The following is a 16246-nucleotide window of genomic DNA, read 5'->3' as shown; positions in this document are numbered from 1 at the left end:
AAAATATGTAAATATTTGATGAGAAATTGAAGTTTCTCTTTTGTGGGACTCAATGTGTAAAGTGTGTACCAAAGCATACAAAGGCAAACTTATCCATACATAGTTCAACACAATTGGCTCTTTCTAATTTTTAATTGGCTTAATCCTCAGGTCTTTTGTTTGAAACGGTGGGCATCAGGGTTGTCTAAGTTTTCAGAAGAAAATGTTATGCCTTAAGATATCAGCTTCTGTCGTTCAGTCTTAACTGCTCCATGAATTCTCAGTAGAGGGTCAGTCAGGCAGTCCCAGCCTCTGCAGGCTGTTTTAATTAGAGCCTCACATCTTTCCTGACAGGGCATCCTGCCTGATTTATGAGCCCCCTGGACATGGCAAACTCATGTAGGAACTCTCTTTCTCTCTCTTTTTCTAACAGGTAAAACTTTGGGTCATGGAGCATTTGGAAAAGTTGTAGAGGCCTCTGCATTTGGCATTGACAAGATTTCAACATGCAAAACAGTGGCTGTGAAAATGCTGAAAGGTAACTGTAACAGGTTATTTTTAGTGGGCTCCAAAAGTGATTGTATATTATCAGTCATATGAATGTTGGAATGATAAGTGGAAAGAAAATGTGTCACTTTTATTTAATGGTTTGGTACCATGATTGACAGCAGCTATCGAGCTGAAAGACCTTCAGACGTTTGTGTTAAACCTTATTCAGCATAATTTGAGAGTGATCCAAAGAATGCTTCAGTGAAAGCAAAAATAAATCTGTCTGTGTTTATCCAGTTTTAGTTTTTCAGTCGGTGGAAGTTTTTAGCTTGCTGATTGTGGTTTCAGACTTTTAGACCCCACAGTACAATGCAGATCAGGAGAAACACAGTACAAGAACTTAAAGTACTTGAATGTAATCAACATTACAGTACATATCACATTTGCTAAAATAAAATCATATGCAAAGTATTTTATAACAGTATTGTAGACATTAGTCCTGTATATCTAATCAGAGATCGAAAAACCAAAGCCTGTCCATTGCAAATCTTCTAGTTACGCGTGTCTTGAGTACATATGAAGATAATTAGCAGCTGCTCGGGGTATTGCATTCTGCATTAATGTGATAATCCACAGATATAAAAACTTGGAAAACAGCATACGAAGGCGAACTGAATGTGCAAATACTCACGTAGCATTTATCGGTGACCCCTGAACAGATGTTTCTTAGATCACACTGAACCAGGACCAGCACGGTTCACCTTCTGTAATTGGTTGATATTTGCTATTATTTTACTGCTATTTTCCAAAAATCTCTGCTGTAACCCCACAATATTGAATCAACACGTGGAGTTTGTGTCATGCATTAAAGAAAAGCAAATATTTTGGTCTAGCATGACTGTATTTATCTAAACTCTCCCCGTCTGGTCAACTGGCTGTAGCGTTTGTTTAGTGATGGTGTTTTCTGGCAGAGTGATGAGCGCCGCTCTGCTGGTGGTGTTTCGTCTGTTCTTGATGATGATAAATCTGTCGACGTTTTAGATACGCATTTCCTCTCATGTCATTATATTAATCTTCCCTGCGCATTAATCATATAATGAAAGGAAAGATTGATGTCTCCTCATGCACCACAGGTCAGATAATAAAAAGCAGTTCCCTTTATTTGAATCCTGTCAAATTATTAAATCGATTGTCTACACACATTTGATATAATGTAGCCTTTTCAATCAATCAATGACTGTTTGACTGTTTTCACATTTAAAAAATCTAACATTCAAAGGAAAAAAAGGTGACTGTCCTTCGTTTGACATTGTAAATACACTTCATGCTGAGTTCATTCCATACCCTACTTTAAAACTAGGAGCACCAATATTCCTCTCAGTAAAAGTCACTGTGAGGTGTCTTTGGTATGAATCATGTTCAAATTACTGCTCAACGTTGAACATAGCTCTCCAATGTCATTTTGATGGGTCTAAACCACAGGAAAGCTGACGTGTTAAAACAACAGCCCCCCAGTCTGACTCGACGACCTCAAGAGGTCACCAGGATTATGTTCCTGACCACAAATTTCCCTAGAACCTTGTTCAAACTACTGAGAAACTGGTAAAGTGCTGTTTCTCTCATTTAGATCCTTTAGATGGATTATAAAAATGTTGCCTCCAGATGTTGATCTGTACAGCATAATTTATAGCGTGCATTATGTTGTCTGTTTAAGGTTCCTTTAAAAACAATGACAGGCTTTGAAGTTTAACTTCATACTTTCCTGTGATTTTTCTCTGTGTCAACTTGATGTTTATCTTGATTATCAAAGCGCTGCTCAAACTATTTAGAGTACACACATATAGTGTAATACTTTATAATCACAATAGAACTAGTTAAATAGTTAGACCTTGAATTAATTTAGTTGTTTAAATGGAAAAATATATTTGTTTAAAGCAATTGCTCACCTCAAAAACTGACTCATTGTTTACTTTATCCTCAAGTGGTTTCAAATGAGTTTTATGAGTCGAAAATGGTTTTATGAGTTTCTTCTTGTATTATGTCGAACACAAAATAAGATATTTTGAAGAAAGCTGAAAACCTGTCACCATTGACTTTCATAGTAGGATAAATGTGAAAGTCCATGGTTATAGATTTCCAGCTTTCTTCAAAATATTTTTTTTTCTTGTTGAAAGTAAGTCAAACGGGTTTGAAACAAGTAAAGGTTGAGTAAATGATGACAGAATTTTCAGTTTTGACAGTGAGCTGTGAGCTCTAAATACAGAATGACGAACTGACAGGTTGTCTAGAAGTACCCATGCACAAGGTCATTTGCATCACAATGTTCACAGTGAATCTCTCATTTAAATGATAATTACAATAAACATGGTGTCTGCAGGGTTTTAAAAAGTCTTAAATTCACTGAAATATTGTGTAGTAGGTCTTAAATAATTTTAAACAGGTTTAAAATTTCCTCTATACAAGTAAAGCCACCCAATCGGGCCTAGATCCGTCCAATCAACAACAATCCATCTCAATTTTTTTTGCAAAGAGATACAGTAAAAATTCTCCAAATTGAAATCCCTAAACTATAAACAGTTACACAATTACTCATGATAATAACGTAGCAACATTTCCCTTTACATGATCTTCCATTTGCAGTATAAAAGTAAGGGGTAAGGGGGAGTGGACATAATGTTTATAAATAGACATAGCAGCAACACATTAATAACACATTGAGTTATACTCAATCCAATTGGACCAAAAGCCAACAAATACTAATATATATATATATATATATATATATATATATATATATATATATATATATATATATATATATATATATATATATATATGATTATTCATGTAATTTCTCTGTAATAAATATACTTTTAACAATGTAAAACTTGTCATTAAAAAAGCTAAACATGTATGTTAAAAAAACATTATACAACTAGAGTTTTCTTGTGTTGACACCTTAAAACATGTGGCTAAGAAATAGTTACATTTGATTTTTGTGGCAGGCAAAAAAAATGAAAAATTTAATTGTTCCAACTGGTCCATTATCAAAAATCCTTAATGTTTAGCCATGTAAAATTCTTAAATTTAATTTATAATGGTCTTAAAAGGGGGTATTAAAGCATCTTCAGTAATGATAAAACTGCATAAACCCCGAGTAAAGGATGGTCAGCCTTGCATGCTTGATACACACCACAATGTAATCAAACATTTTTCTAACAATCCAAACAAAAATCCTTTCCGACCACGCAGGACATTGCAATAATTAGTTTTTTCCTTTTATCCTCTCCTCCAACTTCCTCTACGCTTAACAGTGGGAGCAACAAATAACGAATGGAGAGCCTTAATGTCTGAACTGAAGATACTGATCCATATTGGGCATCATCTCAATGTGGTTAACCTGCTAGGAGCCTGCACAAAGCGTGGCGGTAAGAGGAGGATGATAAGATTAGACATTCAACTTTTTCTCTGCTCAGTTTTAACAATTGGTTTGATTTACACTTAGGCCCCCTAATGATAATCGTGGAATTCTGCAAGTATGGAAATCTTTCCAACTACCTGAGAAGTAAGAGAGGTGACTTTGTGGTTTACAAGGTAAGCAGTGACGCCTCCTGTTCATTTCAGCAGTGATTTGACATGCTAAGAATAACATTGACAAGAGTGTGTTCCCCTCAGTCTCAGGACGGTAAGGCTGTGCGTTCCAGCTCAGGCTGTGATCTGAGCGAGCTCATCAAGCGCAGGTTGGAGAGCGTGGCGAGCACCGGAAGTTCAGCCAGCTCCGGCTTCATTGAAGATAAGAGCTACTGCGACTCGGAGGAAGAGGAGGAAGGTAGCGACTGAGTGTCTTCCTTCCCTTCTCCCCTCCTCCCTCCCAACCTCTGCCTCACCTCCGCCCCTCCCTCTCTCCTCTCAAGGCTCCGCTGATTGTTTTTTCCCCTTCAATTTGATAGGTGGCTTCCTCAGGGAATCATAAATACAACTGATATTTTGTACGAGCAATGTCACCCACTGTGCACAAAGCTTTTTCTAATTTCCTGCCTCAAGACTAGAACAAGACTGCTATGGGTACATTAGGTTGCTCAGTCCCACGCCGGTTATTTCTGGTTTGATAAACTGTTTACTCAGGTGGATGACCCACCCACAAGCCGCTCACTTTAGGATCGTTGACGAACTGCACGTTGCTGTCTGCATCTATATTAAGAAGTCGTTTTATTGTGTCTCCCTATCGGATGTACTGATAGTAAACAGTAGATTTATGACAGTATTAAGGAATTTGGGGATCCTTGAGCTTGATAGACAATGCAGACTCAAAGATTCGTATAAAAATACCTTTTTTCCAATGGTTTTGATTAGCCACTGATGCTCTTTTACCCTTTTTCTTGCAGAGCAAGAGGATTTGTACAAGAAAGTGCTCACATTGGAAGACTTGATTTGCTACAGCTTTCAAGTGGCTAAAGGCATGGAGTTCTTGGCTTCGAGAAAAGTAAGAGTCATGCTTTTCCTATTCAAGATTTCATGAAAAATGGCTCAATGAATCGTTGTATTCTTAGTTTGTTGTGGCAGCTCATTTTAATACCAATTTCCTTTTTAAACAATTTTCTGGCTTTTTATGCTTTATAGTAACAATCAATCACTTTATTTTGGCAACTCTCTGAGAAGTTCTGTCCAAAACTGCAGAATATGAAAACCCAAATTACTTTATTGATCCAACACACTCAAAGACGCACATCCAGCAGATGAGATTAGCTGGCACGAACTAAAGATGCAGATCTCACCTCAGGTCAGAGTTTCACCGATGGCAGTTCCACATGTTTTATATTATCACAGCTTTCCATCATGTGCTTCTTCTGACAGCACAATGCCACACATGGTTCAAATAAGACAAAAAAAAGAAAACGCATCTTCACTACAGACACTTTGCCGAGTTTGTTGAAGTATGATCAAAAATAAAGTGGATACACAACATATTTCCACTGTTAAATCATCCATTATGAAAAATAAAGGTGTAGAGGGCATATCACAATCTAATAGGATCTTTCTTTTTCTTCTACAAGTGTATCCACCGTGATCTGGCTGCACGTAACATCCTGCTGTCTGAAAACAATGTTGTGAAGATTTGCGATTTTGGACTTGCAAGAGATGTATACAAGGACCCAGACTATGTCCGCAAAGGAGACGTAAGTGTGGTAGATTATCCAATTACTTCATGTCGGTCACGGATACATGGTGAAGCGAGTCTGTATAATGCACACAGTGTTTCAAAACTACTTAGTGTGATGGACACAAATGATAACAGTCCAAAAACCACTGCCGCTGTGAATGTTCATCTGGACGAAGATAAAATAATTCTGTGAATGCCAAGAGTCTTTGGCATGCTGATAGTCACTTTATAAGCCCTGAAAATATTGTTCTGGTCAAAGGATGTTTTCTTGTGGTCAAGTGTGAGCCAAGACGTCACACAGATTGTATAATCAAATAGACAGTGTTTTATAAGCTACACGATATTGAATGCGGAATAATGATTGGGAATGGTAGCTTTACAGGTGACAGTGGCTCTAACATAATGTGCTTATCTTTTTTTTTAACAGGCTAGACTTCCCTTAAAGTGGATGGCGCCAGAGGCCATTTTTGACAAGATCTATACTACTCAAAGTGACGTGTGGTCTTTTGGAGTGCTTATGTGGGAGATCTTCTCTCTTGGTAAATGGCACTGCTGTCCTAAGAGTGTAACTTTTAAAAATTGTATTTATTTATTTTTTTATTTTAAGGTTTTTTACATAATGTAACTAAAGTGTTTCCGGAAAGTGTTGATATCACTTCACTTTTTCCTCCTTTTTTTGTTGCAACCTTATTTCAAAATGGATTAAATTCATTTATTTCCTCCAAATTCTACACACAATACCCTATAATGACAATGACATTAATTTTTAATTGTTGCAAACTTATTAAAAACAAAAAAAATGGAAAAATCACATTTACATAAGTATTCACAACCTTTGCTCAATACTTTGTTGATGCCCCTTTGGCAGCAATTACAGCCTCAAGTCTTTTTGAATTTGATGCCACAAGCTTGGCACACCTGTCTTTGGGAATTTTTGCCCATTCCTCTTTGCAGTTCCTCTCAAGCTCTATCAAGTTGGATGGGAAGCGATGATGTTTAGCCTTTTTCAAATCTCTCCAGAGATGTGCAATAGGATTTAGGTCTGGGCTCTGGCTGGGCCACTCAAGGACATTCACAGAGTTGTTGTGAAGCCACTCCATTGATATTTTGGTGGTGTGCTTTGGGTTATAGTCCTGCTGGAAGATGAACAGTTGCCCCAGTCTGAGGTCAAGAGCACTCTGAAGCATGTTTTCATTCAGGATGTCTCTGTACATTGCTGCGTTCACCTTTCCCTCTATTCTGACTAGTCTTCCAGTTTCTGCTGCTGTAAAACATTGACACAGCATGATGCTACCACCAACATGCTTCACTGTAGGGATGGTATTAGCCTGGTGAAGAGAGAATTTTGTTTCTTATGGTCTGAAAGTCCTTCAGATGCCTTTTGGCATTTCAGTCACTACCATACAGGCCGGATTGGTGGATTGCTGCACAGATGGTTGTCCTTCTGTCAGGTTCTACTCTCTCCACAGAAGAGTGCTGGAGCTCAGACAGAGTAACCATCAGGTTTTTGATCACCTCCCAGACTAAGGCCCTTCTCCCCCGATCACTCAGCTTAGATGGCCGGCCAGCTCTAGGAAGAGTCCTGATGGTTCCAAACATCTTCCACTTATAGATGATGGAGGCCACTGTGCTCATTGGAACTTTCAGAGCAACAGAATTTTTTTCTGTAAACTTCCAGTCTACAGACAATTCCTTTGTCTTCATGCTTGGTTTGTGCTTTGACATGCACTGTCAACCCTGGTATCTTATATAGACAGGTGTATGCCTATTCAAATCCTATCCAATCAACTGAAAAAAAATCACATTGTCATTATGGGGTATTGTGTGTAGAATTTTGAGGGAATAAATAAATTTTATCAATTTTAAGGCTGTAACATAAAAAATCGTGGAAAAAGTGAAGTGATATGAATACTTTCCGGATGCACTGTACACACACAGAACAAGAACAAACATTGGCCCGTACTGTAGACATACAAAAGACAATATAAAAGAAAACAACAAAGAGCAAAAACAAAAACCCACTTCATAGTCACAAAACATACAATTAAAATGAATAGAGTATATAACTTAAACCTCAGAGGGGTCAGTGGATTGCTCTTGAGATATAGATTTGCCAAATAAATCAAGAAATTGACCCAAAGTAGCCAAAATGTTCTTATGTAAGTAGTCTTTAAAAATCTGAGTCTCTCTATCTGAATAAAAGTCACTTTGTCAGAAATCCAGTTCTGGAATGAATAGGGTAAAGATGATTTCCAATTATTAAACACTAGTCTTTTAGCCACCACCATGCCTTACATTAAAGACTCTTGCATTGTTTGAGGGAAAGAAGATGTGTTTTGTGAGAAGCCAAAGATGGCAAGTTCAGCATCTGGTAGAAAAGGTCTGCTATATTCTAGTCTTGGAGTACCAGTCAAATATGTTTGTCTAGAATCTGTTCAGTAAGGGACAAAGCTAAAAGGCGTGAGCAACCATGTCCTCTGCTGTCTTGCGTCTATCGCACATTGGTGAGGCAGAAGGAAAGATTTTTTGCAGCTTGACTTTAGTGTAGTGTAGACAATGTATGACTTTGAATTGAATCAGTTGGTGTCTGCTGTTGACTGAGCATGGCGGTATTGAAGTCAAACAATTGTCCCATGTGTCTGCTGAGAGTTTAATTCTCAAATCTTTTTCCCAGGCAACTTTAAATCTCATAGAAGATACTGTAATACAACTTTCAAATAAACACACAAATTGAGAAGATGTCTAGAATCAGAGGGGTTCGTAAAGATATCACACATGTTTTTTCTGGACAGTTCAAAATTACACTTCACAAAATGGCTGATTTGCAAATAACGAAAAAATGTGTATGAAGGAGATCAAATTTTTCCCTTAATTGACTGGGGGGAAGCAAAACGCCCCTCGACATAAAAATCCTAAGAGCATGACTTACATACTCTTTATTTAATGACTACTCTTTAAAGATACACAGCACTGTTGCAACAGTTCAGGAACTTAAAATACTCTCTAATGCTTTATTTTACTTTTATCAATTACAATGTTTATTGAACAATTGTGGAGATTCGATTACGAAACAATCTAAGTATATTTAAGCTTTTATGTATTCACTGTGAATTCAGTTCTTGGAGTTTTCGCCTCTGTTTTCCATGAAACAGTGTCGGCTTTTCCTTTCTTTCTTCTATAGCAACATTGCTTACCCTCTGTTTGTTTGCTTTACTGGTTCGTTGCATTTTACACCAAAGCAAAAAGCCCAGACAGGATTCGTCACCCGTTTCAAAGTTAAACACATGGAGCAAAGGCAGCTCCACAAATGCTGCACTCCATCCGAATGGAAATAAAACAAAGTTAAGGGGTCCTCAATCAAAGACACCTGGCATGAGCCAGGCTGCTCATGAGGTGCCCTGCGCTATCAACCTCCTCCAGATGTAGAGGGCAATAACTGTCAGCTGCTGTTAAATTTCCCTTAGGGAACAAAAAGGATTACCTTGTCAGCTTGGGAAGAAAAAAAAAAAATTTTCATTCCTCTAGTGCAACAACATCTGTGAACTTCAACGGTGTGTTTTCTTATCATAAATAGAGGTCATTAAACAGAGGAATCATTTTCCATTTGATCAGGTTTCATTCCCCACTAGAAATGTAAACCCACAGTTACCAGGGAGCATTTAATGTAAATGTCTGTCCCCCTCTGTGCCATTTACCATTAAAGGTTATCGTGCATGTACAATGCGCCTGTGGCATAGACTATGTAAAAAAAAAAAAAGGTCTGTGCCCTCTTATTAATACTCTGAGAAAACGATTTTAATGTCACCATTTATATACATTTAATTTTAGACATTATTATTATTATTATTATTATTATTAGTTTGTAAATTATACATGCTTTTTGGACAGTATTAGTGTAGAAATGAAATACTGTTTGAGTGCAATTAATTAAGTATAGTTACAATTATTTCCTTTGACTTATTCCCAGCTTTATCAGGGGTCACCACAAAGAAATGAACCGCCAATTTCTCTGGCAATTACTTTTTTACAAAGCGGGTGCCCTTTCAGCCGCAACCCAGCATTGAAAGTAAAACCACCAGTTCTTGGAAACACCAACACACTCTCTTACTCAGGTCACACATTCAAACAATATGGTTAATTTTAGTTTAGGCTGTTTGGAAAACCAGAGCACTCGGAGGAAACCCACAAGAACAAAGGGAGAACATGCAAACTTCATACAGAAACGCCTCCTGGGACTCAAACCAGTGACCTTCTTGCTGTAAGGCAACTGTGCTGCTCTTAATTATATTTAAGTACAATTAATTGAAATTTCCTCCTGGTGCTTCAGTAAAGAAGAAAATAAGCCCAAAAAAAAACTGAGTGAATGCGTAATTGATGTTTTTATGATTGTATGAGATGATGATGTAAGCAATGGTACTTTTGTGGCTTAGTTTTATGTCATACACTGTAAAAAAAAATCCTGGTTGCCTTAAATTTTTAAGCTGAATCAAATTACCCTTGAGTCCATTGAACTTATTTTATGTTAAACTGACTTGCTTAACTTATAAAATTAAGTTAGAACATGGTTAACCTAGTTTAATAAGTTACAATGAACCGAAAACATATGCTGTCATGACTAAAAGTTCATATAATTTTTTGCAGTGTAGTTATTTAAAACTCATAAATTTTCTTGAAATACTTTTGACTCTCTGCACTTGATTACCATTTATTGTAAGTTTGAAATGCTTATTAAATGAACCGGAAACCACAGCGAAATTCCCCCAGCTTTCACAGTTACTGTAATGGATTCAGTCAAATCTGTGGGAAAATAGTAGGGTGTCATTTTGCATGTTGAAATAAAGCAGCATCCAAAAAATCTCAATGTGTATAATAAATGATTAGTGATATTGAGGGAATAGGATCCTAACTGATGACTATGAGCTGTCATTACCACTGAGCTGCGCTGACTTAAGCTGGTGTCAAATAGACTAACACGAAAAGTTTATCAAATTATTATTGCTACTTGATAGTGTCCATGGGAGAAAAGTTTGCACCGCACCCAAAGTACACTCTAATGTTTTGTGTTGTGGAGTTAAATTTCATGTGCCTGTTTTTTTAGGCACTCCACATCTACTGGACTCTATTTCCAAAGTTGCAGGAGATTTCTAGTCTTGCTAATGTATTTGTTTTTAATGACTACCTAATCCATGTCAGAGGGGGGCTTAATGAAAGATCGACCCTTTCTGAGATTCATTGTTATGATCTGCATAGTTTAGTGGTTATCAGATATTATCAAAGGGATTTCAGTCGTGTAAATGAAAATATTGTTTCATGAATCATGGTTTTTGCAAGTGTGTAGCAAAGTCTCAATCGTCTGCAAATACAAATACACGCGGTCTTAATAATGTAGTGTTTCTGAAGAAAACTGCTTTGCTTAGAGTTTCCAAGTATAGTCGGCTGTCCTCATCAGCCCTAGTGATGCTGATTGTGCTGAGGTCTTTCCATTGATCTGTGCTCCCAACCCACTTCACAGTTTAGTGAGTTTCTTGTCAGTCTCTTTGAAGTGGCCAGAGCTCTATTTCATGGAAAAGTCTTGATAACCCCATTATTCTCTTTCTTCTCCCCAGGTGCCTCCCCTTACCCTGGCTTACACATTGATGAGGAATTCTGCTGCCGACTGAAGGAGGGCACTAGGATGAAAGCTCCTGAGTACTCCTCCTCTGAAATGTAAGAATTTGCACTGCTTGTGTCACTAATGTCAAACGCTTCTGATCTGGATTTAACTATGCATGCAGTTGTTGCGTAACAATTACCATGTGAAGTTTTGCAGGTGCTAGGGTACTTTTAGAATGAACTTTTAAAGCAAAAGTGGCACAAACGTTGGCACAATATAATATATATAATTAAGTTACATAGAATCATAAAATGAATCCATCATAAAATCATGTTCATCTATCTGTATCCAACAATCACAAACATGGTCATAATTTGACACAATATCTTGAGTTGAATAAATGTATGTCAATTTCTTCTTTGAAATTTTAAACTATATATCATTCATGATATGTTTGCTTGAAATGCAATATAACAAAATTAAGTGCTGTTTTCCTTCAGAAATTGAACAAAGCTCAAAAAACATCTGCCAATGGGGTTGGAAAACTTCTTATTGAAGTTGATTTTGAGACTATTTTTGAGGCTTTCTTTTAAATATGTTTATAGTCTTTTGGAAGATGTTTGTTTTATTAGTTTTAATCATGAACTCACATGATTTTGATGAAGACATGTCTCTTATATTGTATTCCTGGCTTTGTGTGAAATATTACATTCCCTTCAAATTACTCATAACTTTTTCTTTACATTGACATATATATTCACCAGCCACTTTATTAGGTGCACCTTACTAGTACTAGCTTGGACCTTCTTTTGCCTTCAGAACTGTCTTAATCCTTTGTGGCATAGATTCAACAAGTTACTGGAAATATTCCTCAGAGATTTTGATCCAAATTGACATGATAGCATCATGCAGTTGCTGCAGATTTGTCGGCTGCACATCCATGATGCAAATTTTCCGTTCAGCCACATCCCAAAGGTGCTCTATTAGATTGAGTCTGATTACTGTGGAGGCCATTTGAGTACAGTAAACTCATTGTCATGTTCAAGAAACCTATTTTACCATCTGAATGTTGCAGCAGAAATCGAGACTCATCAGACCAGGCAATGTTTTTCCAATCTTCTGTTGTCCAATTTTAGTGAGCCAGTGCGAATTGTAGCTTCAGTTTCCTGTTCTTAGCTGACAGGAGTGGCACCCGGTGTGGTCTTCTGCTGCTGTAGCCCATCAGCCTCAAGGTTCAACGTGTTGTGCTTTCAGAGATGCTCTTCTGCATACCTCGATTGTAAGAAGTGGTTATTTGAGTTACTGCTGCCATTCTATCAGCTGGAACCAGTCTGGCCATTCTCCTCGGACCTCTGGCATCAACAAGGGATTTGCGCCCACAGAATTGCTGCTCACTGGATATTTTCATTTTGGATCATTCTCTGTAAACTCTAGAAGTGGTTGTGCCTGAAAATCCCAGTAGATCAGCAGTTTCTAAAATACTCAGACCAGCCTATCTGGCACCAACAACCATGCCACGTTCAAAGTCACTTAAATCCCCTTTCTTCCCCTTTCTGACGCTCAATTTGAATTGCAACAGATCGTCTTGACCATGTTCACATGCCTAAATGCATTGAGTTGCTGCCATGTGATTAGCTGATTAGTTATTTGCATTAATGGGCAGTTGGACATAATAAAGTACCTAATAAAGTGGCCGGTGAGTGTATGTGCATGCCTGTTACTTAATCTGGTACATTCAACATATACATGCAAAATGTGTTTCTGTGTAATCCCATGATCCCATTGCATTTAAACAAACCAGAAATGAGCACAAAAAATACAATCTGTCTCTATAATACCCTACAAAACTCCTTCAGGGTTATTAGCTGAAGTTTGGCCTTTAGGGAAAGAAAGTCCTCTCTATCAATACAGTTGAAAAGAGCAGAAATATCTCATTTCATTGCTTTGACACAAGACTGAAGCCTTAAATGGAAACAGATCAATTATTCAGTGGAGCGACTTCTGATTGGCAGCTGGTTTATAGTGTAGTTGATGAGTTAGAGGGATCCATTACTAAGTTACACCAATGCAGCTGAAACTTAAGCTCACATTAAAGGGTTTGTCTACCTAGGTTGCATGGGGTGGCCAAACACAGTGGCAGGACCCCTGGGCATCAGACAGGGAAACCCACTGGCAAGATACTCCCATTGTGATTACAGGGTTAGAGAGCATGTCAAACTAAAACGTGAAAGTTTTCAGATGTAACAAGATATGAGAGACGGGGTCATGGTGTGGGTTTTAAATGTGGTAAAAAAGCAGACGACATCAGATTAGTAAAGCTTGTGAATTGATGCGGAGAAGTGAATGGCCTCAGCCAGAGAGATAATATTCGCTGGCTGTTCTCCATAAGAACCCCTACTGCTTTCTACAAAGTGCTCTACTCGATCATTTGTTTCAAAACTAGAGGCTTGTTCACAATGGTAATTTTTCATATCTGTTTTAAACATTCTGAAACCTGAACAGAGCATTTACGTTTATAACTTACACTGCAATGTGAGTTGTTTCACATTTGCAATCACACACACCAAGTCTGGCCAATTGAACAAAACACAGGAGGTCATAAAAGATGGTGATTGAAGATGACCTACAAAATGCAGTCCAGACCTCAGAACTGAACTGAATATGGCCCTCGTGAAAACAGCCTTTCTTCTGCCAAGACCTCAAAACCCAAAAGCCTTTTTATTCATCTTTGAAGAACATGTCAACTAACACTGCAGATAAGGGTCTGTCTACTCTTCTGCCTGTTGTTTTGAAGGAGTTTCAGCACTGATAAAATAAGATGTTGATTATAGGCATGCGCTGTTGTTGGGGTTAAACATAAATTATTCCTGACCCAGAGATTGACCCTGAGCCATTGCCAGTGCTTAAGAGTCACTCCAAAATGTGGGATTTGAATGGGTAGAATTATCTATCCACATTAATTTATGCATTTAAAGGGAAAGTTAACCTCCCGAAAAGTCATTTTGGCATTGTTTACTTTTTAAGTTGTTCCAAACCTTCACAAGTTTCTTTCATCTGATGAATACAAAAATTATATTTGTAAGAGCATTGGTAACTAAACATTTAATAGTCTTCATTGACTTCAATATTATTTTCCCACATTATGGAAGTCAATGGACACCTACAGTACAACTGATTACCATCACTGATTTTCTTCAGTTCAGAATATAATCTTTTATGGTCTACAGAAGAGAGAAACTCATACAGGTTTCAAACAGCTTGAAGGTAAGTAAAATATGTCAGAAGTTTCATTTTATGGTGAGCAATCCATATTCAATACCTTAAACCGAACTATAATCTATTTTCCGTTTATCCAAGCACAGCTTGAGGGGATATTGAGCATCCTGATGAATCGTTGATTTGAGAGGAACCACTATTTGCCATTTTTCTGGACTTCCTGTTAGTTTAAGGAGTCGCTCCATCTGGATTCATTAAAACAACCATTTTAGCAGTCCTACTTCCTTCTGCTAATCTCCTGCACAGCCCACAAGAAGAATACCTCCTTTCTGATCACTACCAAGTTCAAACCAGATGGAAATATTGTCTGATTAGTGTAAGGAAGTAATGACTCCTCTAGTACTAGTACAGTAATTTTTCCATGCTCCCAAATGCCCGATGCCGTGCTAATCAGACGGGATCAGAGAGTTTCATGGGTAACAGTCTTTATTTACAAAAGGACCTGTGAGTGCAACACCACAGTATAAACAGGATACAGCTCAATCAACGCCCGTGATCATTTACTCAAATACCGGGTCGGTGTATTAACGCCCCGGTGTTTCACAACTGAACCGTAGCCTTCAGATAAACTTAACCATTACAGACCATTGCAAAATCCAATAAAGGACCCCAAGCGTCCCTTGTGGAAAGAGATGCTGACAGCTCGTGTAAAGCAGGAGGAAGTTCCTCTCAACACAAACTCTCACCCTGAGAACAGTGCAAGGAAAACACTCAGCCTCACTCCTCGTGTCACGCACAGAATATTATTGATGGTGAAAATAATTGGATAAGGCCAGATTTGCAGACTAACCCATAGGTCAAGGCTAAGGGCGTAATTCATAAGAGTTTGTGTAGCTGCTGAAGAATTTCAATTTATAGTTATGCTGAATTAAATGTTATGTTCATAGGGTGCCTGTGTGGTCTTAAATAATATTAAAAGCTGCTAAATAAATTTAAGGCTCTTAAAAAGTATTAAGAAGCCTTCAATGGTCAATTTTTGACTGTACAAATTTAATCTGTGAATATTAGGATGCTGTTTGTTTTTTTTTATCAATAAAATCCTGTTAGATTTGACATCATGCGGCCGTAACCAAGGCAACACTGTTATATCTGCGGTTCTATAGTCGCCACCTGCTGGATTAACATTTTTATTCAGAACATGAATAGAATTTTAGTTTAAGATTAGATTCTTTCAAACAGTAATTAGTAAATATACTGTAATTTAAAATGTTGGCAATGTTGCTGCTTGAAAACTAATGTGGCTATGAGGTCTTAAAATGTAGTAAAGAGACTTTAAAAAGGTCTTAAACTGTATTGAATTTTACTCTCCGATTCCTGTTTATAGCCTGGTTCAAAGGAAATTCTGTAATGTGTGTGTTTCTCTTTATAGATATCAGACCATGTTGGACTGCTGGCATGGAGAACCATCTCAGAGGCCCACTTTCACAGAGCTGGTGGAGAGGCTAGGAGATTTGCTACAGGCTAGTGTGCAGCAGGTAATGTCTCATTCACTTTAATGTCCTTGTATGTCTTTGCCACAAACTGTATTCCAATGTCCTGACCACAAGAACTTTATTAAAGACTATAGAATACATGAGACATGTCACTCGTATAGTTTTGAATGGAGCAAAGTGTAACGGTCAATATGGCGAATGAAGCCCCACCTACTAGTACAGGAGCCAATCATCAATTGCTAAAGACTGATGTTCTCCGGGGAGAAGCTCGGACCAGACATGTGCTTTTACGACAGGTTATGTGGTCAGCAAACA

General features: G+C 37.7%; 1 protein-coding gene across 4 annotated transcripts in view; it reads left to right on the top strand.

Moving 5' to 3' along the window:
• kdrl (kinase insert domain receptor like) overlaps positions 1 to 16246 on the top strand; it is a 63038-nt gene that overhangs the window by 34130 nt on the left and 12662 nt on the right. For 3 of the 4 annotated variants that reach the window (XR_015506936.1, XM_087280918.1, NM_131472.1), the window contains 9 exon segments: positions 413 to 517; positions 3783 to 3896; positions 3974 to 4062; positions 4144 to 4297; positions 4854 to 4951; positions 5523 to 5645; positions 6057 to 6168; positions 11236 to 11335; positions 15868 to 15973. Coding sequence is in view for 3 of the 4 variants with exons in the window: in XM_087280918.1 (XP_087137044.1) it covers positions 413 to 517; positions 3783 to 3896; positions 3974 to 4062; positions 4144 to 4297; positions 4854 to 4951; positions 5523 to 5645; positions 6057 to 6168; positions 11236 to 11335; positions 15868 to 15973 (1001 nt within the window). In the remaining variant the exon portion in view is untranslated. 4 annotated transcript variants of the gene reach the window in all.

The sequence above is a fragment of the Danio rerio genome, chromosome 14, assembly GCF_052040795.2.
Source record: "Danio rerio strain M-AB ecotype USA chromosome 14, GRCz13ab, whole genome shotgun sequence".
NCBI lineage: Eukaryota > Metazoa > Chordata > Actinopteri > Cypriniformes > Danionidae > Danio > Danio rerio.
Note: the sequence above shows the minus strand (reverse complement) of the source record. Positions and strands in the feature narration are given on the sequence as shown.